General features: G+C 40.9%; 1 protein-coding gene across 2 annotated transcripts in view; it reads left to right on the forward strand.

Annotated features, from left to right (window-relative positions):
- The window catches only part of mRpL22 (mitochondrial ribosomal protein L22), a 44,781-nt gene extending 24,078 nt beyond the window's left edge, over nucleotides 1-20,703 (forward strand). For both annotated transcript variants that reach the window (XM_071666739.1, XM_071666740.1), the window contains exons 4-5: nucleotides 4,569-4,782; nucleotides 19,282-20,703. In XM_071666739.1, coding sequence (XP_071522840.1) covers nucleotides 4,569-4,782; nucleotides 19,282-19,505 — 438 coding nt within the window. In that variant the 3' untranslated portion in view covers nucleotides 19,506-20,703. The remainder of the gene's footprint in view (nucleotides 1-4,568; nucleotides 4,783-19,281) is intronic.
- The last annotated feature ends 4,490 nt before the right edge of the window (nucleotides 20,704-25,193 follow it).

Below are 25,193 nucleotides of genomic sequence, written 5' to 3' on the forward strand. Positions count from 1 at the left end.
ACTGACAGCACGTCAACCCCGGTATACCACATCGCTCCAATTCACTCTATTCCTTGCCCTCCTTTCACCCTCCTGCACGTTCAGGCCCCGATCACACAAAATCTTCTTCACTCCATCTTTCCACCTCCAATTTGGTCTCCCTCTTCTCCTCGTTCCCTCCACCTCCGACACATATATCCTCTTGGTCAATCTTTCCTCACTCATTCTCTCCATGTGCCCAAACCACTTCAAAACACCCTCTTCTGCTCTCTCAACCACGCTCTTTTTATTTCCACACATCTCTCTTACCCTTACGTTACTCACTCGATCAAACCACCTCACACCACACATTGTCCTCAAACATCTCATTTCCAGCACATCCATCCTCCTGCGCACAACTCTATCCATAGCCCACGCCTCGCAACCATACAACATTGTTGGAACCACTATTCCTTCAAACATACCCATTTTTGCTTTCGGAGATAATGTTCTCGACTTCCACACATTCTTCAAGGCCCCCAGAATTTTCGCCCCCTCCCCCACCCTATGATCCACTTCCGCTTCCATGGTTCCATCCGCTGCCAGATCCACTCCCAGATATCTAAAACACTTCACTTCCTCCAGTTTTTCTCCATTCAAACTCACCTCCCAATTGACTTGACCCTCAACCCTACTGTACCTAATAACCTTGCTCTTATTCACATTTACTCTTAACTTTCTTCTTCCACACACTTTACCAAACTCAGTCACCAGCTTCTGCAGTTTCTCACATGAATCAGCCACCAGCGCTGTATCATCAGCGAACAACAACTGACTCACTTCCCAAGCTCTCTCATCCCCAACAGACTTCATACTTGCCCCTCTTTCCAGAACTCTTGCATTTACCTCCCCAACAACCCCATCCATAAACAAATTAAACAACCATGGAGACATCACACACCCCTGCCGCAAACCTACATTCACTGAGAACCAATCACTTTCCTCTCTTCCTACACGTACACATGCCTTACATCCTCGATAAAAACTTTTCACTGCTTCTAACAACTTTCCTCCCACACCATATATTCTTAATACCTTCCACAGAGCATCTCTATCAACTCTATCATATGCCTTCTCCAGATCCATAAATGCTACATACAAATCCATTTGCATTTCTAAGTATTTCTCACATACATTCTTCAAAGCAAACACCTGATCCACACATCCTCTACCACTTCTGAAACCACACTGCTCTTCCCCAATCTGATGCTCTGTACATGCCTTCACCCTCTCAATCAATACCCTCCCATATAATTTACCAGGAATACTCAACAAACTTATACCTCTGTAATTTGAGCACTCACTCTTATCCCCTTTGCCTTTGTACAATGGCACTATGCACGCATTCCGCCAATCCTCAGGCACCTCACCATGAGTCATACATACATTAAATAACCTTACCAACCAGTCCACAAGATATATATATATATATATATATATATATATATATATATATATATATATATATATATATATATATATATATTCCTTTCTTTCAAACTATTCGCCATTTCCCGCATTAGCGAGGTAGTGTTAAGAACAGAGGACTGGGCCTTTGAGGGAATACCCTCACCTGGCCCAATTCTCTGTTCCTTCAATTCAATTGGGAGGTGAGTTTGAATGGAGAAAAACTGGAGGAAGTGAAGTGTTTTAGATATCTGGGAGTGGATCTGGCAGCAGATGGAACCATGGAAGCGGAAGTGGATCATAGGGTGGGGGAGGGGGCGAAAATTCTGGGGGCCTTGAAGAATGTGTGGAAGTCGAGAACATTATCTCCGAAAGCAAAAATGGGTATGTTTGAAGGAATAGTGGTTCCAACAATGTTGTATGGTTGCGAGGCGTGGTCTATGGATAGAGTTGTGCGCAGGAGGATGGATGTGCTGGAAATGAGATGTTTGAGGACAATGTGTGGTGTGAGGTGGTTTGATCGAGTGAGTAACGTAAGGGTAAGAGAGATGTGTGGAAATAAAAAGAGCGTGGTTGAGAGAGCAGAAGAGGGTGTTTTGAAGTGGTTTGAGCACATGGAGAGGATGAGTGAGGAAAGATTGACCAAGAGGATATATGTGTCGGAGGTGGAGGGAACGAGGAGAAGAGGGAGACCAAATTGGAGGTGGAAAGATGGAGTGAAAAAGATTTTGTGTGATCGGGGCCTGAACATGCAGGAGGGTGAAAGGAGGGCAAGGAATAGAGTGAATTGGAGCGATGTGGTATACCGGGGTTGACGTGCTGTCAGTGGATTGAATCAAGGCATGTGAAGCGTCTGGGGTAAACCATGGAAAGCTGTGTAGGTATGTATATTTGCGTGTGTGGACGTATGTATATACATGTGTATGGGGGTGGGTTGGGCCATTTCTTTCGTCTGTTTCCTTGCGCTACCTCGCAAACGCGGGAGACAGCGACAAAGTATAATAAATAAATAAAAATATAATACATATATATACATATATGTATATTTGCGTGTGTGGACGTGTGTATGTACATGTGTATGGGGGGGGGTTGGGCCATTTCTTTCGTCTGTTTCCTTGCGCTACCTCGCAACCGCGGGAGACAGCGACGAGGTATAAAAAAAAAAAAAAAAAAAAAAAAAAAAATATATGTATATGGATCTGGAGAAGGCATATGATAGAGTTGATAGAGATACTCTGTGGAAGGTATTAAGAATATATGGTGTGGGAGGCAAGTTGTTAGAAGCAGTGAAAAGTTTTTATCAAGGATGTAAGGCATGTGTACGTGTAGGAAGAGAGGAAAGTGATTGGTTCTAAGTGAATGGAGGCTTGTGGCAGGGGTGTGTGATGTCTCCATGGTTGTTTAATTTGTTTATGAATTGGGTTGTTAGGGAGGTGAATGGAAGCGTTTTGGAAAGAGGGGCAAGTATGCAGTCTGTTGTGGATGAGAGAGCTTGGGAAGTGATTCAGTTGTTGTTTGCTGATGATACAGCGCTGGTGGCTGATTTGTGTGAGAAACTGCATTAGCTGGTGCCTGAGTTTGGTAAAGTGTGTGAAAGAAGAAAGCTGAGAGTAAATGTGAATAAGAGCAAGGTTATTAGGTACAGTAGGGTTGATGGACAAGTCAATTGGGAGGTAAGTTTGACTGGAGAAAAACTGGAGGAAGTGAAGTGTTTTAGATATCTGGGAGTGGATTTGGCAGCGGATGGAACCAAGGAAGTGGAAATGAATCATAGGGTGGGGGAGGGGTCGAAAGCTCTGGGAGCGTTGAAGAATGTGTGGAAGTCAAGAACATTATCTTGGAAAGCAAAAATGGGTATGTTTGAAGGAATATTGGTTCCAACAATGTTGTATGGTTGCGAGGCGTGGGCTATAGATAGAGTTGTGCAGAGGAGGGTGGATGTGCTGGAAATGAGATGTTTGAGGACAATATGTGGTGTAAGGTGGTTTTATCGAGTAAGTAATAATAGGGTAAGAGAGATGTGTGGTAATAAAAAGAGTGTGGTTGAGAGAGCAGAAGAGGGTGTTTTGAAATGGTTTGGTCACATGGAGAGAATGAGTGAGGAAAGATTGACCAAGAGGATATATGTGTCAGAGGTGAAGGGAACGAGGAGAAGTGGGAGACCAAATTGGAGGTGGAAAGATGGAGTGAAAAAGTTTTTGAGTGATTGGGGCCTGAGCATGCAGGAGGGTGAAAGGTGTGAAAGGAATAGAGTGAATTGGAACGATGTGGTATACCGGGGTCGACGTGCTGTCAGTGGATTGAATCAGGGCATGTGAAGTGTCTGGGGTAAACTATGGAAAGTTGTGTTGGGCCTGGATGTGGAAAGGGAGCTATGGTTTTGGTTCATTATTACATGACAGCCAGAGACGGTATGAATGAATGTGTCCTTTGTTGTCTTTTCCTAGCGCTACATCGTGCACATGAGGGGGGAGGGAGTTGTTATTTCATGTGTGGCGAGGTGGTGATGGGAATGAATAAAGTCAGACAGTATGAATTATGTACATGTGTATATATGTATATGTCTGTGTGTGTATATATATATGTATACGTTGAGATGTATTGGTATGTATATTTGCGTGTGTGGATGTGTATGTATATACATGTGTATGTGGGTGGGTTGGGCCATTCTTTCGTCTGTTTCCTTGCGCTACCTCGCTAACGCGGGAGACAGCGACAAAGCAAAATAGATAAAATAAATAGATGAATAAATATGTCTGTGTATGTATATGTATGTATACCTTGAAATGTATAGGTATGTATATGTACGTGTGTAGGCGTTTATGTATATACATGTGTATGTAGGTGGGTGGGCCATTCTTTCGTCTGTTTCCTTGTGCTACCTCACTAACGTAGGAGACAGTGACAAAGTATAATGAAAAAAAGTAAATGATAATAGAATTAGTAAGAAATGTAAGATGCTTTGAATGTCTGAAAAGTATACTGAATTGCTTTAGGTGTTTTAAAAGTTTTGTAATTAAAAGTAAAAGTAATGAAAGGGTTATTAATTGTAAAAGTAGTATTAAGTATTTTGAAAGGATGAAATTTTTATTTGAATTTGTGTTGTTACTGAAGATATTTTATCAAGAGAAGTTTCATTTCAGTTTGTGTGTCATATGAAGACAAACATCAAGTACAGTCCTTCAAAAATGTGGTATGTAGCCTGCTTGGTGCGTGGCCTCAGAATTGATGATGCCATCAACCAGCTCAAGTTTGTCCACAAGAAGGGCTCAGTGGCTGCCAGAGAAACCCTTGAGGAAGCTCAGAAAATAGCTGTTAGGGATCACAATGTTGAGTTCCCAAGTAATCTGTGGGTCTGTAAGTTCCTGAAGGATATTTTGAAGTAGGTGTGATCCTTGAAAGAAGGGAAGCAGCAAATTAGATTTTGATGTATAGATATAAAGGGCATGTGAAGCGTCTGGGGTAAACCATGGAAAGTTCTGTGGAGCCCGGATGTGGAAAGGGAGCTGTGGTTTCGGTGCATTATTACATGACAGCTAGAGACTGAGTGTGAATGAATGGGGCCTTTGTTGTCTTTTCCTAGCGCTACCTCGCACACATGAGGGGGAGGGTGTTGTTATTCCATGTGTGGCGGGGTGGCGATGGGAATGAATAAAGGCAGACAGTATGAATTATGTACATGGGTATATATGTATATGTCTGTGTGTGTATATATATGTATACATTGAGATGTATAGGTATGTATATGTGCTGTGTGTGGACGTGTATGTATATACATGTGTATGTGGGTGGGTTGGGCCTTCCTTTCGTCTGTTTCCTTGCGCTACCTCGCTAACGCGGGAAACAGTGACAAAGCAAATAAAATAAATAAATTAGATATAAAGAAGGTATAATGAAAGGATAGAGCAATTTAATTCATTAGATGTGTAGTGTCTGTCTTATCTGGAAGAGGCTGCATAGACAGTTTTGTTTTAAATTTAGAGTCGATAAGGCTGTAAATAGAACCATAGGTGCTGAAGTGAGTCATAGGGTGGAAGGTGGGGCTAAGATCTTGGCTGCATTCAGCTTGTGGAAGGAGAGGTCACTTATGGAAAAGTTGGGAATATTTAAAGGAATAGTCTTCCTGACAGTGCTATGTTGATGTAAGTTTTGGGCCTTGAATGCAAAAAGAAGAGGGTGGATGAGTATGAAATAAAATGCCTAAGGATTAATTTTGGTGTGAGGTGGGTTGATTGCATAAGGAATGACAGTGTTGAGAGAGAATTATGGCAGTATGTACAGTCTTATTGAGAGAGTGATTGAGAAAGTTAACAAGGATGTGTTGAAATGTTTCCAACATATGGGAGTGGATGAGTGAAAACAAACTGAGAGGATCTGTGGGTTGGAAGTAGATGGAATATTTGGGAGGGGAAGACTTGGAGGGAGGTGAAAGGATGAAGAGGATTAGATTTTAGGGTACCAGGACTTGAATACTCATGATAAGTTGAGATATGCATGAGATAGGAAGAATTAGACTGATATATGGGGACAGACATGCTGTCTGTGGGCTGAATCAGGGCAAAGCATATGGAGTTGTAAAAGTGAAACATAGAATAGGCTATGGGGCTTTGTTCTGGGTTATTGGGTCAGGTTTCAGGTCATTATACACAAAGCCAGAGTGGAGGTGTTCGAATATGGCTTTTATTTGCATGTTCCTGATGCTGCCTTTCTAAGGTGGGAGACGCAGTCGAGTGTAATATTTTTTTTTCTTTTTTTGGCTTGTATGAAGTATGATGTATATTTCCCATTTTTCTGGATTATGCTTGTCAGTTTCTCTCAACCTGTCATGGATACAATATTTTTTTCTCAAGCTTGTAAGGTGTTTATGAATTGTTTACACTTTACTGGTATTACCTTTTGTTGGGAACCATGCAGCACAGTATTATTAATTTTTTTCTTACATAAGCATTAAAGATTTTCACAATTAACTTTCTTTGTGTCAGAATGAAAGTTTTCATCATTGCAACTCTCTTTACCTGACTTACTGATCTTTAAATTGCAATTTGTCATTTATGGTAACATTTTCTCCTCTTATCAATCTGTTACTAGTGGCCCCTTGTAAGGTGCCACCTTTATGTAGTCTGTCATTCCAAAACTTAGGAGTTTTTCTTCTGTGATTTCTAAATCATTTTGCTTTTTCCCTTGTCTTCTCATTATCATATTAATCTTACCCTGGTGGCACATCATATAAAACATTTCATCAGGCATGAATATTGGGTTTGTTTCAGTGCCATTATAATAAATTCATGGTTTATTTTGCTTCTCTATCACACAAAATTCAGTACTTGATTGTATCATTTGCCAAAGCGTAGTCAAGAAAAACAATATCTATTCTCATTTCTTGCATTGGAATTTCATATATGCTTTTGAGGTGAGCTAATAGCTGAGCTTAAGTTCTTATGGCTATTACAGATTCATGGTGGCTTTAGTATATATATAGTTATTGTTAATCAGAAGTTTTGATATGTTTCTTAATCATTCTTTTGAATACCTTATGTACATAACAACAAACCATAACAGGTCTGTATTGCTGAGTGAGAGGGTTTGATAACTTTATGTATTGTGACATATGAACTTCCACTATATTGCTATCATGTAGGCTTTGTTCCAACAGAAATGCCTCCAATTTAGCTATTGATATCCTTATCCCTTTGTTGGAAAATAGCTGTTGTTCTGTTTTGTGCTAGTGCTAAATTTTCTTTGAGTTGATCTGTTGCTGTTACTGTCACTGTCAGTTATTTCAGTGTTTCTAGTGACATTTTCATTTTTTTATTGAATATCTGTTTGCTGCTTCCTTTCCTAGCACCAGGAATAGATGACAATAGCTTCACTTCCTCTTTTCCTCCCTCTAGCTGGCATTTACAATGTATTGAAACTGGATTCCACTTGCTTGTTGCATCCCAAATGGGTATCATCCAAATGCCTCTCTTCTCTCTTTCACTAGCAGCTTTACCTGTTCATCGAACCACTCACTACCCTTTGTAATCTGCTCACCTCCCACCTTTCTCATGCCATATGCATCTTTTGCACATGCCATCACTGCTTCCCTAAATACATTGCATTCCTCACCCACTCCCCTCAAGTCATTTGCCCTGACCTTTTGCCATTCTACACTCAATCTCTCCTGGTACTTCCTCACACAAGTCTCTTTTCCCAGCTCGCTCACTTTCACCACTCTCTTCTCCCCATCATATTCTCCTCTTTTTTGAAAACCTCTACAAATCCTCACTTTTCCCTCCACAAGATAGTGATCAGACATCCCTCCAGCTGCTCCTCTCATCACATTAACATCCAAAAGTCTCAGTTTTACATGCCTTTTAATTAACATGTTAACCTTCTCTCCTACTCACATACCTATACTTATGTATATCTCTTTTTAAGAGAGATACATAAGTAATACATAATAAGTAATACATAAGTAATGTATTACTCCCCTCCTTGTATTAACTTTCTAAAATGGGAAACAGAAGGAGTCACGCGGGGAGTGATCATCCTCCTCGAAGGCTCAGAGTGGGGTGCCTAAATGTGTGTGGATGTAACCAAGATGTGAAAAAAGGAGAGATAGGTAGTATGTTTGAGGAAAGGAACCTGGATGTTTTGGCTCTGAGTGAAACGAAGCTCAAGGGTAAAGGGGAAGAGTGGTTTGGAAATGTCTGGGGAGTAAAGTCAGGGGTTAGTGAGAGGACAAGAGCAAGGGAAGGAGTAGCAATACTCCTGAAACAGGAGTTGTGGGAGTATGTGATAGAATGTAAGAAAGTAAATTCTCGATTAATATGGGTAAAATTGAAAGTTGATGGAGAGAGGTGGGTGATTATTGGTGCATATGCACCTGGGCATGAGAAGAAAGATCATGAGAGGCAAGTGTTTTGGGAGCAGCTGAATGAGTGTGTTAGCGGTTTTGATGCACGAGACCGGGTTATAGTGATGGGTGATTTGAATGCAAAGGTGAGTAATGTGGCAGTTGAGGGAATAATTGGTATGCATGGGGTGTTCAGTGTTGTAAATGGAAATGGTGAAGAGCTTGTAGATTTATGTGCTGAAAAAGGACTGATGATTGGGAATACCTGGTTTAAAAAGCGAGATATACATAAGTATACTTATGTAAGTAGGAGAGATGGCCAGAGAGCGTTATTGGATTACGTGTTAATTGACAGGCGTGCGAAAGAGAGACTTTTGGATGTTAATGTGCTGAGAGGTGCAACTGGAGGGATGTCTGATCATTATCTTGTGGAGGCTAAGGTGAAGATTAGTATGGGTTTTCAGAAAAGAGGAGTGAATGTTGGGGTGAAGAAGGTGGTGAGAGTAAGTGAGCTTGGGAAGGAGACCTGTGTGGGGAAGTACCAGGAGAGACTGTGTACAGAATGGAAAAAGGTGAGAACAATGGAAGTAAGGGGAGTGGGGGAGGAATGGGATGTATTTAGGGAATCAGTGATGGATTGCGCAAAAGATGCTTGTGGCATGAGAAGAGTGGGAGGTGGGCTGTTTAGAAAGGGTAGTGAGTGGTGGGATGAAGAAGTAAGAGTATTAGTGAAAGAGAAGAGAGAGGCATTTGGACGATTTTTGCAGGGAAAAAATGCAATTGAGTGGGAGAAGTATAAAAGAAAGAGACAGGAGGTCAAGAGAAAGGTGCAAGAGGTGAAAAAAAGGGCAAATGAGAGTTGGGGTGAGAGACTATCAGTAAATTTTAGGGAGAATAAAAAGATGTTCTGGAAGGAGGTAAATAGGGTGCGTAAGACAAGGGAGCAAATGGGAACTTCAGTGAAGGGCGTAAATGGGGAGGTGATAACAAGTAGTGGTGATGTGAGAAGGAGATGGAATGAGTATTTTGAAGGTTTGTTGAATGTGTCTGATGACAGAGTGGCAGATATAGGGTGTTTTGGTCGAGGTGGTGTGCAAAGTGAGAGGGTTAGGGAAAATGATTTGGTAAACAGAGAAGAGGTAGTAAAAGCTTTGTGGAAGATGAAAGCCGGCAAGGCAGCAGGTTTGGATGGTATTGCAGTGGAATTTATTAAAAAAGGGGGTGACTGTATTGTTGACTGGTTGGTAAGGTTTTTTAATGTATGTATGACTCATGGTGAGGTGCCTGAGGATTGGCGGAATGCTTGCATAGTGCCATTGTACAAAGGCAAAGGGGATAAGAGTGAGTGCTCAAATTACAGAGGTATAAGTTTGTTGAGTATTCCTGGTAAATTATATGGGAGGGTATTGATTGAGAGAGTGAAGGCATGTACAGAGCATCAGATTGGGGAAGAGCAGTGCGGTTTCAGAAGTGGTAGAGGATGTGTGGATCAGGTGTTTGCTTTGAAGAATGTATGTGAGAAATACTTAGAAAAGCAAATGGATTTGTATGTAGCATTTATGGATCTGGAGAAGGCATATGATAGAGTTGATAGAGATGCTCTGTGGAAGGTATTAAGAATATATGGTGTGGGAGGCAAGTTGTTAGAAGCAGTGAAAAGTTTTTATCGAGGATGTAAGGCATGTGTACGTGTAGGAAGAGAGGAAAGTGATTGGTTCTCAGTGAATGTAGGTTTGCGGCAGGGGTGTGTGATGTCTCCATGGTTGTTTAATTTGTTTATGGATGGGGTTGTTAGGGAGGTAAATGCAAGAGTCCTGGAAAGAGGGGCAAGTATGAAGTCTGTTGGGGATAAGAGAGCTTGGGAAGTGAGTCAGTTGTTGTTCGCTGATGATACAGCGCTGGTGGCTGATTCATGTGAGAAACTGCAGAAGCTGGTGACTGAGTTTGGTAAAGTGTGTGGAAGAAGAAAGTTAAGAGTAAATGTGAATAAGAGCAAGGTTATTAGGTACAGTAGGGTTGAGGGTCAAGTCAATTGGGAGGTGAGTTTGAATGGAGAAAAACTGGAGGAAGTGAAGTGTTTTAGATATCTGGGAGTGGATCTGTCAGCGGATGGAACCATGGAAGCGGAAGTGGATCATAGGGTGGGGGAGGGGGCGAAAATTTTGGGAGCCTTGAAAAATGTGTGGAAGTTGAGAACATTATCTCGGAAAGCAAAAATGGGTATGTTTGAAGGAATAGTGGTTCCAACAATGTTGTATGGTTGCGAGGCGTGGGCTATGGATAGAGTTGTGCGCAGGAGGATGGAGGTGCTGGAAATGAGATGTTTGAGGACAATGTGTGGTGTGAGGTGGTTTGATCGAGTAAGTAACGTAAGGGTAAGAGAGATGTGTGGAAAGAAAAAGAGCGTGGTTGAGAGAGCAGAAGAGGGTGTTTTGAAATGGTTTGGGCACATGGAGAGAATGAGTGAGGAAAGATTGACCAAGAGGATATATGTGTCGGAGGTGGAGGGAACGAGGAGAAGAGGGAGACCAAATTGGAGGTGGAAAGATGGAGTGAAAAAGATTTTGTGTGATCGGGGCCTGAACATGCAGGAGGGTGAAAGGAGGGCAAGGAATTGAGTGAATTGGAGCGATGTGGTATACAGGGGTTGACGTGCTGTCAGTGGAGTGAATCAAGGCATGTGAAGCGTCTGGGGTAAACCATGGAAAGCTGTGTAGGTATGTATATTTGCGTGTGTGGACGTGTGTATGTACATGTGTATGGGGGGGGTTGGGCCATTTCTTTCGTCTGTTTCCTTGCGCTACCTCGCAAACGCGGGAGACAGCGACAAAGTATAAAAAAAAAAAAAAAAAAAATAAGTAATACATAAGATATACGTAAGAGATATACATAAGTGGAAAGATAGAGTGAAAAAGATTGTGAGTGATCGGGGCCTGAACATGCAGGAGGGTGAAAGGCGTGTAAGGAATAGAGTGAATTGGAATGATGTGGTATAATGGGGTTGACGTGCTGTCACTGGATTGAACCAGGGCATGTGAAGCATCTGGAGTAAACCATGGAAAGTTCTGTAGGGCCTGGATGTGGAAAGGGAGCTGTGGTTTCAGTGCATTATTACATGACAGCTAGAGACTGAGTGTGAACGAATGTGGCCTTTGTTGTCTTTTCCTAGCGCTACCTCGCACACATGAGGGGGAAGGGGGTTGTTATTTCGTGTGGCGAGGTGGCGATGGGAATGAATAAAGGCAGACAGTATGAATTATGTACATGTGTATATATACGAATAAAGTGCATATGAACGCGCACCTTCATAGAACATACAAACCTCCAACAGCCAGGATCGAACCCGGGACCCCTGTGCAAGAGGCAGGCATGCTAACCGCTAGGCTATGGGACTGTATAATAGGAAACAACTATTCGAAATACTAAGTACTCGAATACCCTTCGTCTCACAATTGTGAGCAATGGGGTCTATACTGGTTATTTCCGAACAGACGCACATAGCCAGCTGATAGCGTTTTACCGAACCTAACTGTACAACGTGGAGGTATATGAATACAGGGGTCCCGGGTTCGATCCTGGCTGTTGGAGGTTTGTATGTTCTATGAAGGTGCGCGTTCATATGCACTTTACTTGTATTCATATACCTCCGCGTTGTACAGTTAGGTTCGGTAAAACGATATCAGCTGGCTATGTGCGTCTGTTTGGAAATAACCGATATAGACCCCGTTGCTCACCATTGTGGGACGAATGGTATTCGATTACTTAGTATTTCGAATAGTTGTTTCCCATTATACAGTCCCATAGCCTAGCGGTTAGCATGCCTGCCTCTTGCACAGGGGTCCCAGGTTCGATCCTGGCTGTTGGAGGTTTGTATGTTATGTGTATATATGTATATGTCTGTGTGTGTATATTTATGTATACGTTGAGATGTATAGGTATGTATATTTGCGTGTGTGGACGTGTATGTATATACATGTGTATGTGGGTGGGTTGGGCCATTTTTTCGTCTGTTTCCTTGTGCTACCTCCCTGACGCGGGAGACAGCGAGAGAGCAAAATAAACAAAAATAAATCTTTTTAAAGCAGGTATTCCATTTGCCAGTCTTTTTTTTCAGTGCACAAATCCACAAGCTCTTCCATATTTCCATTCTTAATACTGAATACCCCCTGTACACCAGTTGTAACCTCAGCTGCCACATTACCCACCTTTGCATTTAAATCACCCATCACTAATACCTGGTCTCTTGCAACAAAGCTGTTGACACACTCACACAGCTACAGGTGTGTGACCAGGTGTGTAAGCACTAATAATCACCCCTTTCCATCCACTTTCAGTTTTACCCACATCAGTTTAGAATTTACTTTCTTACTATCACACACTCCCACAAATCCAGCTTCAGGAGTATTGTTACTCCTTCCTTAGCTCTTGTCGTCTCACCAACTCTTGACTTTACTCCCAAGACGTTTCTAAACCATTCTTCCCATTTATCTTTAAGCCTCATTTCACTCAGTACCAGAACATCCAGGTTTCTTTCCTCAAACATGCTTTTAGAAGTGGTAGAGGATGTGTGGATCAGGTGTTTGCTTTGAAGAATGTATGTGAGAAATACTTAGACAAGCAAATGGGTCTGTATGTAACATTTATGGATCTGGAGAAGGCATATGAGAGAGTTGATAGAGATGCTCTGTGGAAGGTATTAAGAATATATGGTGTGGGAGGCAGGTTGTTAGAAGCAGTGAAAAGTTTTTATCGAGGATGTAAGGCATGTGTACGTGTAGGAAGAGCGGAAAGTGATTGGTTCTCAGTGAATATAGGTTTGCGGCAGGGGTGTTTAATGTCTCCATGGTTGTTTAATTTGTTTATGGATAGGGTTGTTAGGGAGTTGAATGCAAGAGTTTTGGAAAGAGGGGCAAGTATGCAGTCTGTTGGGGATGAGAGAGCTTGGGAAGTGAGTCAGTTGTTGTTCACTGATGATACAGTGCTGGTGGCTGATTCATGTGAAAAACTGCAAAGCTGGTGACTGAGTTTGGTAAAGTGTGTGAAAGAAGAAAGCTGAGAGTAAATGTGAATAAGAGCAAGGTTATTCGGTACAGTAGGGTTGAGGGACAAGTCATTTGGGAGGTAAGTTTGAATTGAGAAAAACTGGAGGAAGTGAAGTGTTTTAGATATCTGTTTGTGGATTTGGCAGCGGATGGAACCATGGAAGCGGAAGTGAATCATAGAGTGGGGAAGGGGGCGAAAGGTCTGGGAGCATTGGAAAGTGTGTGGAAGTTGAGAACATTATCCTGGAAAGCCAAAATGGGTATGTTTGAAGGAATAGTGGTTCCAACAATGTTATATGGTTGCAAGGCGTGGGCTATGGATAGAGTTGTGCGGAGGAGGGTGGATGTGCTGGAAATGAGATGTTTGAGGACAATATGTGGTGTGAGATGGTTTGATCGAGTAAGTAATAATAGGGTAAGAGAGATGTATGGTAATAAAAAGAGTGTGGTTGAGAGAGCAGAGGAGGGTGTTTTGAAATGGTTTGGTCACATGGAGAGAATGAGTGAGGAAAGAATGACCAAGAGGATATATGTGTCAGAGGTGGAGGGAACGAGGAGAAGTGGGAGGCCAAATTGGAGGTGGAAAGATGGAGTGAAAAAGATTTTGAATGATCGGGGCGTGAACATGCAGGAGGGTGAAAGGTGTGCAAGGAATAGAGTGAATTGGAATGATGTGGTATACCGGGGACGACTTGCTGCCAATGGATTGAACTAGGCATGTGAAGCGACTGGGGTAAACCATGGAAAGTTTTGTGGGGCCTGGATGTGGAAAGGGAGCTATGGTTTTGGTGCATTATTACATGACAGCTAGAGACTGAGTGTGAATGAATGTGGCCTTTGTTGTCTTTTCCTAGTGCTACCTCGCACACATGAGGGGGAAGGGGGCTGTTATTCGATGTGTGACGGGGTGGCAATGGGAATGAATAAAGGCAGACAGAATGAATTATGTACATGTGTATATATGTATATGTCTGTGTGTGTTTATATATGTATACGTTGAGATGTACAGGTATGTATATTTGCATGTGTGGATGTGTATGTATATACATATGTATGGGGGTGGGTTGGGCCATTTCTTTCGTCTGTTTCCTTGCGCTACCTCACTAACGCGGGAGACAGCGACAAAGCAAAAAAAAAAAAGAGAGAGAAAAATTTCGTGCATATTCACTATTTCCTGCATAAGCGAGGTAGTGTTAACAAAAGAGGACTGAACCTTAGAGGGAATATTCTCACTTGGCCCCCTTTTCTCTCTTCCCTACTTTGGAAACTTGAAAATGAGAGGGAAGGATTTCCAGCCCCCACTCCCTCCCCTTCTAGGACACACAGGGAAAACGTGGGAAACATTCTTTCTCCCCTGTCCCCAGGGATAATTACCTAGAGACTGAGTGTGAGCAAATGTCGCCTTTTTGTCTGTTTTTCTGGCGCTACTTTGATGAAGCATGTGGTAGCGATGCCGTTTCCTGTGGAGCAGGGTAGCGATGGGAATGTATGAAAGCAAGCATCAATATGTACATATGTATTTCTGTGTATTTCATTGAATGCGTATGTATGTGTATGTAAATGTTGATATGTACATGTATGTATAAGTATGTATATAGGCGTTCAAATTACAGAGGTACAAGTTTGTTGAGTATTCCTGGGAAATTACATGGGAGGGTATTGATCAAGAGGGTCAAGGCATGTACAGAGCACCAGATTGGGGAAGAGTTGTGTGGTTTCAAAAGTGGTAGAGGATGTGTGGATCAGGTGTTTGCTTTGAAGAATGTGTGAGAAATACTTAGAAAAGTAGATGGATTTTTGTGTAGCATTTATGGATCTGGAGAAGGCATGTGATAGAGTTGATAGAGATACTCTGTGGAAGGTATTAAGAGTATATGGCGTGAGAGGCAAGTTGCTAGAAGCATTGAAAAGTTTTTATCAAGGATGTAAGGCATGTGTATGAGTAGGAAGAGAGGAAAGTGAGTGAATGTCAGTTTGCAGCAGGTGTGTGTGATGTCTCCATGGTTGTTTGATTTGTTTATGGATGGGGTTGTTAGGGATGTGAATGCAAGAGTTTTGGAGAGAGGGGCAAGTATGCAATCTGTTGTGGATGAAAGGGTTTTGGGAAGTGAGTCAGTTGTTGTTTGCTGATGATACAGTGCTGGTGGCTGATTCGGATGAGAAACTGCAGAAGCTGGTGCCTGAGTTTGGTAAAGTGTGTGAAAGAAGAAAGCTGAGAGTAAATGTGAATAAGAGCAAGGTTATCAGGTTCAGTAGGGTTGAGGGACAAGTCAATTGGGGTAAGTTTGAATGGAGAAAAACTGGAGGAAGTGAAGTGTTTTAGATTTTCCTAGCGCTACCTCGCGCACATTTGGGGGAAGGGGTTGTTATTTCATGCGTGGCGGGGTGGCAACGGGAATGAATAAAGGCAGACAGTATGAATTATGTACATGTGTATATATGTATATGTCTGTGTGTGTATATATATGTATACATTGAGATGTATAGGTATGTATATTTGCGTGTGTGGACGTGTATGTATATACATGTGTATGTGGGTGGGTTGGGCCATTTCTTTCATCTGTTTCCTTGCGCTATCTCGCTAACATGCGAGACAGCGACAAAGCAAAATAAAATAAATATAAATATAAATGTGCGTGTGTGGGCATTTATGTATATAGATGTGTATTTGGGTGGGTTGGGCCATTCTTTCGTCTGTTTCCTTGTGCTACCATGCTAATGCGCGAGACAGCATGAATGGATGGGCCCAATCGCTCAAAATTCTTTTCACTCCATTCTTCCATCTCCTATTTGGTCTCCTGCTTCTCTTTGTTCTCTCCACCTCTGACACATATATTCTCTATATCAGTCTTTTCTCACTCATTCTCTCCATATGTCCAAACTATTTCAACACACCATCGTCTGCTCTGTCATCCACACTCTTTTTTTCCACACATCTGTCTTACCCTTTCATTACTTACTTGATCAAACCACCTCACATCACGTAATGTCTTCTAACATTTCATTTCCAACATATCCACCCTTCTTTGTACAACCCTAGCTTGTGCCTTGCAACCATACATTGTTGGAACTACTGTTCCTTCAAACGTACCCATTTTTAGTCTGAGATAATGTTCTCTCCTTCCATACATTCTTCATCGCTCGCAGAATCTTCTCCCTCTCTTCTACCCTGTGACTCACTTCCACTTCTATGGTTCCATTTGCTGCTAAATCCACTCCCAGATATCTAAAACACTTCAGTTCCTCCAATTTTTCTCCATTCAAACTTGCATCCCAATTAAGTTGTCCCTCAATCTTACTGAACATAATAACTTTGCTCTTATTCTTATTTATTCTCACCTTTTTCCTTTCACACACATTTCCAAAGTCAGTCACCAGCTTCTGCAGTTTCTCACTAGAATCAGCCACTTGAAGAACAACTGACTCACTTCCTAGGCCCTCACATCCCCAACAAACTGCATACTCGCCCCTCTCTCCAAAACTCTTGCATTTACCTCCTTAACCACCCCATCCATAAACAAATTAAACAACCAAGGCGACATCACACGCCCCTGCTGCAGACCGACATTCAATGGGAACCAATCACTCTCCTCTCTTCCCACTCGTACACATGCCTTACATCCTTGGTAAAAACTTTTCAGTGCTTCTAACAGCTTACCTCCCACATCAATTATCCTTAAGACCTTCCACAAAGCATCTCTATCAATCAACCCTATCACATGCCTTCTCCAGATCCATAAATGCTACGTACAAATCCATCTGTTTTTATAAGTATTTTTCATACACATTCTTCAAAGCAAACACCTGATCCACACATCCTCTACTGCTTCTGAAACCACACTGCTCTTCCCCAATCTGATGCTCTGTACATGCCTTCACCCTCTCAATCAATACCCTCCTGTATAATTTCCCAGGAATGCTCAACAATTGTATGCCTTTGCAGTTTGAACACTCACCTTTATCCCCTTTGTCTTTGTACAATGGCACTATCCATACATTCTGCCAATTCTCAGGCACTTCACCACGATCCATACATACAATGAATATCCTTACCAACCAGTCAGTTTCTCTGTGAAATCTGTCACTAGAGCCATATCATTGTGTTCATAGCAAATGATTAACTTCCCATGCACCCTCCTCTTGTCCAACCAACCGTGGACCTTCACATCACTCTGAGGTCCCTGCATTTACCTCCCTCACCACTGTGTCCATAAATAGAGCAAGTAACTATTGCAGACATTCTTAACTTCTCATGCTTGAACTTTGCAACCAATATTCATGTGAAAACACACTTGTGGTCAAACTTCTTTTTAATGCACCATTCTTCATCGACAATGTGACACCTCTTGCATAACCGCAAGTATCAACTTGCAGATCATCTCTCACCCTTCCATCCATTTGCCTCTCAGCAAAGTCTTGCACAGATCTATCTCTTTTTCCCCTTTCTAAGTGTGTGCAGCTTGTTATCACTAGTTGAAATCAGTTGTTGCCTTGCTAATTTCCTTTTCTTAGAATATGCATAGAATGGGTCCCTATCCCCAGCACTGCAAACCAGCAGAATGGGCAGGGCTGCCAAGCTCTTTGCAACTGATGCTGCTCCTAAGAATATCTGGGAAGTGGTATGGCTGGAAAGTGATTGATCATGCATTGGGGATTAGGTGTATGGCAGGATAGTGATGGATCATGTTATAAGGATTAGTGAACCCTTTATTGATGAAGAACATGGTAGGTTTAGGAAGGGAGGAGAGTGCACTCACCACTTCTTTGCACTGAGATAAGTAGTGGAGAAAATAATGGAGAAAAAGAAAGTGTAACGATTTGGTAATGGATTGATTAGAGGCATATGATGAAGTGAATAGGAAAGCTTTCTTAGAAGTCCTGACTTTGTATAGTGTTCATTGTTAATAGTTTTTACTGTTGACATACTTCTTGTGTGAAATTAAGTGTTATGAGCATATTTGAAATATATTGGGAAGCGCATTAAGGTTGTGTGGTGTCACCATGGTTATTTGGATTGAGAGTAGGGTGATGTGTTAATAGTGTAATATATAATTTTCAAGAGACAGAAAGGAAGTTGCCCCAGTTGTTGTGTGCAGATTTTATTGTAGGCCTTGATGTTTGTGATTGCTATTTGCATGCAACCATACCCTAACCAATATATTATTGTATGTATTTATGTATGTATGTATGAGGAAGATGCTAAAAGTGAATGTAGATTTTGAATTATATTTTCAAAGGATTGAAAGATTACTGTGTAGTAGCCATCTGCATGGTGAACTCTTGCAAGTTGTGGATGAGTTTAGATATTTTACAAGGAAAGCTGAAGCAGAGTAGTCATGAGGAGAAAAGAATTGGAGTTCACTGAAAGCTTTGATAAATGGAAAAAAAGATTAAGCATACTGTGTGCATGTAGCTTGTATGGAGTACTTGTCCCAAACCTGATATGTGGATGTGAAACCCAGGTTTATATATGTCAAAATAGTTTAGATATTTTACGAGGAAAGCTGAAGCAGAGAGTAGAGTCATGAGGGTAGAAAAATCGGAGTTCACTGAAAGCTTTAATAAATGCAAAAAAGATTAAGCATACTGTGTGCAAGTAGCTTGCTTGGAGTTCTTGTCTCAAGCTCTGATATGTGGATGTGAGACCCAGGTTTATATAGGTCAAAATAGGTAAGAGAAGTGAATACTTGTTAGGGTAACTTCGATGGTATAGTTGAATTAGGACAGTAGGCACTGTGAAGACTTAAAGGTATGAGAAGGGTATGTGGTATGAGAAAGTCATGACTCAACTCTCTGCTTTAGTTTTCCTCGTGAATATCTAAACTCATCCACAACTTGCAGGTTCTCACCATGCATATGGCTACTGCACAGTAATCTTACATTCATCTCAAAAACTAGTGTCTTTTATATGCATTCCTTTTCAGCATCTTCCTGTAAAATATTCTCAAAATATATATTTCAAATTTTCATTCCCAGCGGAATCATTCGTCGGCAAGGGAATGGTGATTAAAGGCTTCCGCCGACATGCACGTCGCAGAATGGGAGTAGTTGAATACAAGTACTGTCACTATTTTGTGACACTAGAAGAAGGTGAACCACCTGAACACTACTACCATTTCAGGAGAAATTTAACGCCACAGGAAATGCTGCAGGAATGGCTAGAAGAGCAACGAATGCGAACGATAAATCTCTCTTTGTAGATTTATTTTGTACAGTAATGAAAAGTATGCACTAATGGATGTTTACATTCACTGTTTAAGAAGCATGTCATCCAGCTAATATATATTAATGCAGCTGTGTCAAACAAAGTGATGGTAGGCTTATTCTGCCTCATCATATGTTTATTACATTCATTTCTTTGACATATCAGTAAATGCTATTCAGTAAATTGTAGCATTTTTGTAGTTGTTGAAGAAATATAAGATGATAGCCTGGTAAAAGGACCTGCATGGCGAAGTCAGGGTTCTCATGATATTGTCACCATAACATCAAAATATGATAGCAGTTCTACAGAGTTGAATGACATATCTGAATATGGTTACCTTACCATATAAATGACTGAAGCACCTTATGTATCTTTTTCATCCTCAGAATATATTTATTTATTTTTTTTTTTCTTACCTCTATGACCAGTCATTTTCTACAGTATCAGAAAGGTGGTGTGAAGGTTCTTGTATGTCTCAATATATTAGATACTGATTTTGGATTTTCATTGTAAATTTGTCGCTGTTTATAGTTAAGCATATTCTGAAGGCATTGAATCCAGTGCTGAACTATATTGCTTTTAAAGAATACACAGTATAACATTGTTTATATTCTAAACCAGTTATGCTGCAGTGATTTAGGATATGTCCACCATACCTTTTCAGATTTTGCCTGGAAGTAGCATAATAAATTAATGTTGAGATAAACATCCAATGACAAAGGGAAGAATTAGTATGTGCAGTACTGCTCTAGGTTTATAAATTGACATACATGATATTAGCACATTATAATTTATGTTATTACCGCTATTGTGGTTCACATGTGAAGCGGGGTAAATCATGGAAAAGTCTGTGGGGCTTGGTTATGGATAGGGAGCTGTGGGTTTGGTGAGCAGACATGGCCTTTCTTCGTCTGTTCCTGATGTCACTTTGCTAACGCAGGAAATGGTGCTCAAGTATGGAACAAATAATTACTATTGTACTGTTTAATCTCTTGGAATTTTTGTTATTGAAATTATGTAATTCTGATCATATATTTGATGTGTATTATAACCCAGCAGAAGCAAAAAGGAATAGAATATTCACTTAAAAGTTGTCAAGAGTCCTCTTACAGGCATTCCGAATCTCTGTGAATTGCCAAAAGAGATATATAATCCTCTTTGTATATAGACGTATTGATAAAGAGTTTTGTAAATGTATGCCTTTAATTAATTTGTACCTGAAATTGATAGCTGATGGACATTTCTTATATCTACAGATGTCAAGTACACCACTGGGTAATAAGAATTAAATTCTTTTTGTGTTTTGCACTCTCCTTTTAGGGCAAAGGATCTTGATTATTTGAGGTGGTTGTGTTGTGTAGGTTAGGGGAATAGGGGAAGTGATGATGAAAGGGACAAAGAAGTGATATTTTTGTATTTAGTACAAACCTGGGTATGGATATGTGCTTACAAATTTAAAACTATTATTAGAGACCCAGTCATCTGGACACTACCTTACTCTTGCAGGATAGCGAACAAGTATTGAAAAAGGAAATTAAAGAGGTTGTTTGACAAAATAAAAAGCCATGGCACAATACAGTGACTAGTGGAAAAAGAAGGCAGGGATGAGGAGCAGGAGCAATTTCTAGGGCTCTTCAACAAACTCAGAACATAATCACAGATGCAGTGGAAGAGAGATTGAAGGATGTTGAAACAGGAAGCACGAAATTAAGCAAGGCTGTAGGTATGCACCATTAGACTGAATAATCTGGTAAGTTTATAGGCTTTTAGATACAATGTTCAGAAAAAGTGCAAATATTCAGAATCATTGTTGACTCAGAAGGAGGTTGATGAATTATCTATGGAGGATTTACCAACAGAGTGAAAGGCATCAAAATTATGAAGATTAATAAAGCAAGTTGTTGACACGCATGCCACTGATAAGATTTGAAACAGAAGGAAACTATAGTACAGACAAATTTGAAAAAGTAGCAAATGAGGAAATGCAAATGAAAAGACTACAAAAGGCTATAGAATGTTACATGCAATTACTGTGACAAGAAATGAGGGGAGGTGGTGGATGTAATCAAGACAAGAGGCAGGTTACGCATGATTTAAAATCATATGATCAGGAGGTACTTAAGCAAGCTAAGAAATCTAGAAACAAGGTGGAATTCAACAGGGTCTTTTGTCAGAGGTGATACACCAAGGTGAGAGTATTTACAATGAGATTTAGCCAAAAGGCAGGGCTGAATGTTGCTAGAGTTAAGAAGTACAACTCGTGAGTTACGTTTTTTCAAGTGTTATGTGTATGACTGAGAGATTGTATGTTTGTGGACTGAAGGCCAGCAGGTCACATGTGGGGGAGGCAGAAAGAAATTACTGTTATCTGAGTCAAAAGAGTGATACTTGACAGCCACTGAAGAAATGGCTTACTGTACAGCCAACACCAACTCTCCCAATAACCAGGAGGGTAGCTCCTGTAGAATCTCTCTGATTGGCAGCTACCTAACAACTACTATCTGTATAGATGAAGATTAAGAATACAGTCAGAAAGCAAAAAAAAGAGACGAACCAGATGGACAGTAAATCCCTGCTAGTACTGCAGAGGTCAGCAATGTTTTGTGATGGAAATGTCAGACTGAAAGTAATATATACAAATGCAGATGGAATAGTAGCAAGAGCTGGAATTAAGGAAAATGCATCTGATATTGCTAGAACTGTGGAAACAAAAAGTTTCAAAGAGATAGGCTCACATCTTTCCAGTCCAGGATACATGAAAGTGAAAAAACAAAGGAGGACAATTAACCCTCTTGAGAAGAGGCAACCTTAAGTTTCTGGAAAGTCGTAGATGGCTCATTCAGACAGTACCGTGCTTTAGAAAAGATATGCATAATGGTGTTGATAACACAGAATCTTTTGAAGATTTTCAATGAACCAGAACAAATATACAATAACAAAAATGAAGATAATCAGACAGCTCATAAAGCAGTAAAAACAGCACTTCTCAGAAACCACAAGTACTAATAACTGGAGACTTCAATCATGTCGAAATAGATTAGGGCAATTTGGATTCTGATGGAGACGAAGTTCTTAGAGTGTACAGAAGAAAAATTTCCTTTACCAGCATGTCATGAAGCACAGTAGGATCAAAGTACTGTTAGTACTAGATCTTGCCTCCACACATGCCAACTTGGTATTGAAAACATCAAATGTGATACAACTGGTAAAAATGATCATGTAATGCTTAAATTTGTTAATGGGGTAAATGTGGACGTAAGAAGAGCAGTGAGACCATAGTCAAAGAGGAGATATGATGTTAACTACACTGAACTTGATCATTTCCATAGTTAAATGAACTGGAAATTTGAGTTCCATGGCCAGACAGGGCATTGTGGTGAAAGGTTCTGTGAAATTTACTGTGAAGGAGCAGGAACACAGGTACATTTAATCTTAAATACAAAGGGAAGGTTAAGAAAAAAAGTGTAATTCCATGAAGTTCAAAAAAGCAAGGCTTTGAGATGGTGATGATACAGGCAGAAGCTCATCTAGCCAGGATTTGTAGGTATACAAGAGCAAAGAATGAGTAGAGCAAGATCAGTTTCCTGATGAGTGGGACAAAGATTATCAAAGAAGAAATGGATCACTTACTTGCTAAGGAGAAACTAACTCAATAAGACAACATGATTTTCAGGAAGGAAAACCATGTTTAATGTACCCTTTAGATTTCTATGAGAGAATGACTACTGTTTGAGATGAAAGAAAAAGCTTGGTGAATTATTTTGATCTGGAATACCAGAAAACACTTGACACTGTACCACATAGGGTGCTGGTAAAGAAGCTGGATATCCAGGCATAAGTAAGGAGGAGCTTACTTGATAGAGAGATTATGTAAGTGAAAGGGAACATAAGACGCATATTAGACGAGAAATATGAGTTGAGATCACCAGTAGCATGCCACAGGGTTTTGTTCTCAGACAATTGCTGTGTCTGATGTACGTGAATTACTCGTCAGAAGGAATGGGCTCCTACCTGAAAGTGTCTGGAGATGACGGTCATGAGGAGAGTGAAAAGCAAAAAGGATTGCATTAACATACCAGGGGACCTAAACAGACTCCAAAGTTGGTCTTAAACATGGTTGATGATATTCAACCTGAGCAAATGTAATGAGGATGAAACTGTGATAGAAGGCCTCACTATGATTATTATCTAGCAGGGAATATGCTGCAGGAATCTGTGCATAAGGAAGATGTTGGATTTCCCGGCACCACCTCGCTGATGCGGAAGAGGACGATAAAGTATAATAGATAATTATGTGAATAAAATATTTATTTTATTCATTATACTTTGTCGCTGTCTCCCGCGTTGGTGAAGTAGCGCAAGGAAACAGAAGAAAGAATGGCCCAACCCACCCACATACACATTTATATACATACACGTCCACACATGCACATATACATACCTATACATCTCAACGTATACATATATATATACACACGCAGACATATACATATATACACATGTACATAATTCATACTGTCTGCCCTTATTCATTCCCGTCGCCACCCCGCCACACATGAATGAACACTTCCTCCCCGTGCATGTGAGCGAGGTAACACTAGGAAAAGACAACAAAGGCCACATTCGTTCACACTCAGTCTCTAGCTGTCATGTATAATGCACCGAAACCACAACTCCCTTTCCATATCCAGGCCCCACAAAACTTTCCATGGTTTACCCCAGACGCTTCACATGCCCTGGTTCAATCTATTATCAGCACGTTGACCCTGGTATACCACAATTTCCAATTCACTCTATTCCTTGCACACCTTTCACCTTCCTGCATGTTCAGGCCCTGATCACTCAAAATCTTTTTCACTCCATCTTTCCACCTCCAATTTGGTCTCCCACTTCTCGTTCCCTCCACCTCTGACAAATATATCCTCTTTGTCAATCTTTCCTCACTCATTCTCTCCATGTAACCAAACCATTTCAAAACACCCTCTTCTGCTCTCTCAACCACACACTTTTTATTACCACATATCTCTCTTACCCTTTCATTACTTACTCGATCAAACCACCTCACACCACGTATTGTCCTCAAACATCTCATTTCCAGCACATCCACCCTCCTTCGCACAACTCTATTTATAGTCCACGCCTTGCAACCATATAACATTGGTGGAACCACTATTCCTTCAAACATACCCATTTTTGCTTTCCAAGATAACGTTCTTGACTTCCACACATTTTTCAATGGTCCCAGAACTTTCGCCCCCTCCCCCACCTTATGATTCACTTCCACTTTCATGGTTCCATCCGCTGCCAAATCCACTCCCAGATATCTAAAACACTTTACTTCCTCCAGTTTTTCTCCATTCAAAATTACCTCCCAAATGACTTGTCCCTCAACCTTACTGTACCTAATAACCTTGCTCTTATTTACATTTACTCTCAGGTTTCATCTTTCACACGCTTTACCAAACTCAGTCACCAGCTTCCGCAGTTTCTCACCCGAATCAGCCACCAGCGCTGTATCATCAGCGAACAATGACTGACTCACTTCCCAAGCTCTCTCATCCACAACAGACTGCATACTTGCCACTCTTTCCAAAACTCTTACATTCACCTCCCTAACAACCCCATCCATAACAAATTAAGCAACCATGGGGACATCACGCACCCCTGCTGCAAACCAACATTC

Source organism: Panulirus ornatus, chromosome 11 (assembly GCF_036320965.1).
Source record: "Panulirus ornatus isolate Po-2019 chromosome 11, ASM3632096v1, whole genome shotgun sequence".
In the NCBI taxonomy this organism is placed as follows: Eukaryota; Metazoa; Arthropoda; class Malacostraca; order Decapoda; family Palinuridae; genus Panulirus; species Panulirus ornatus.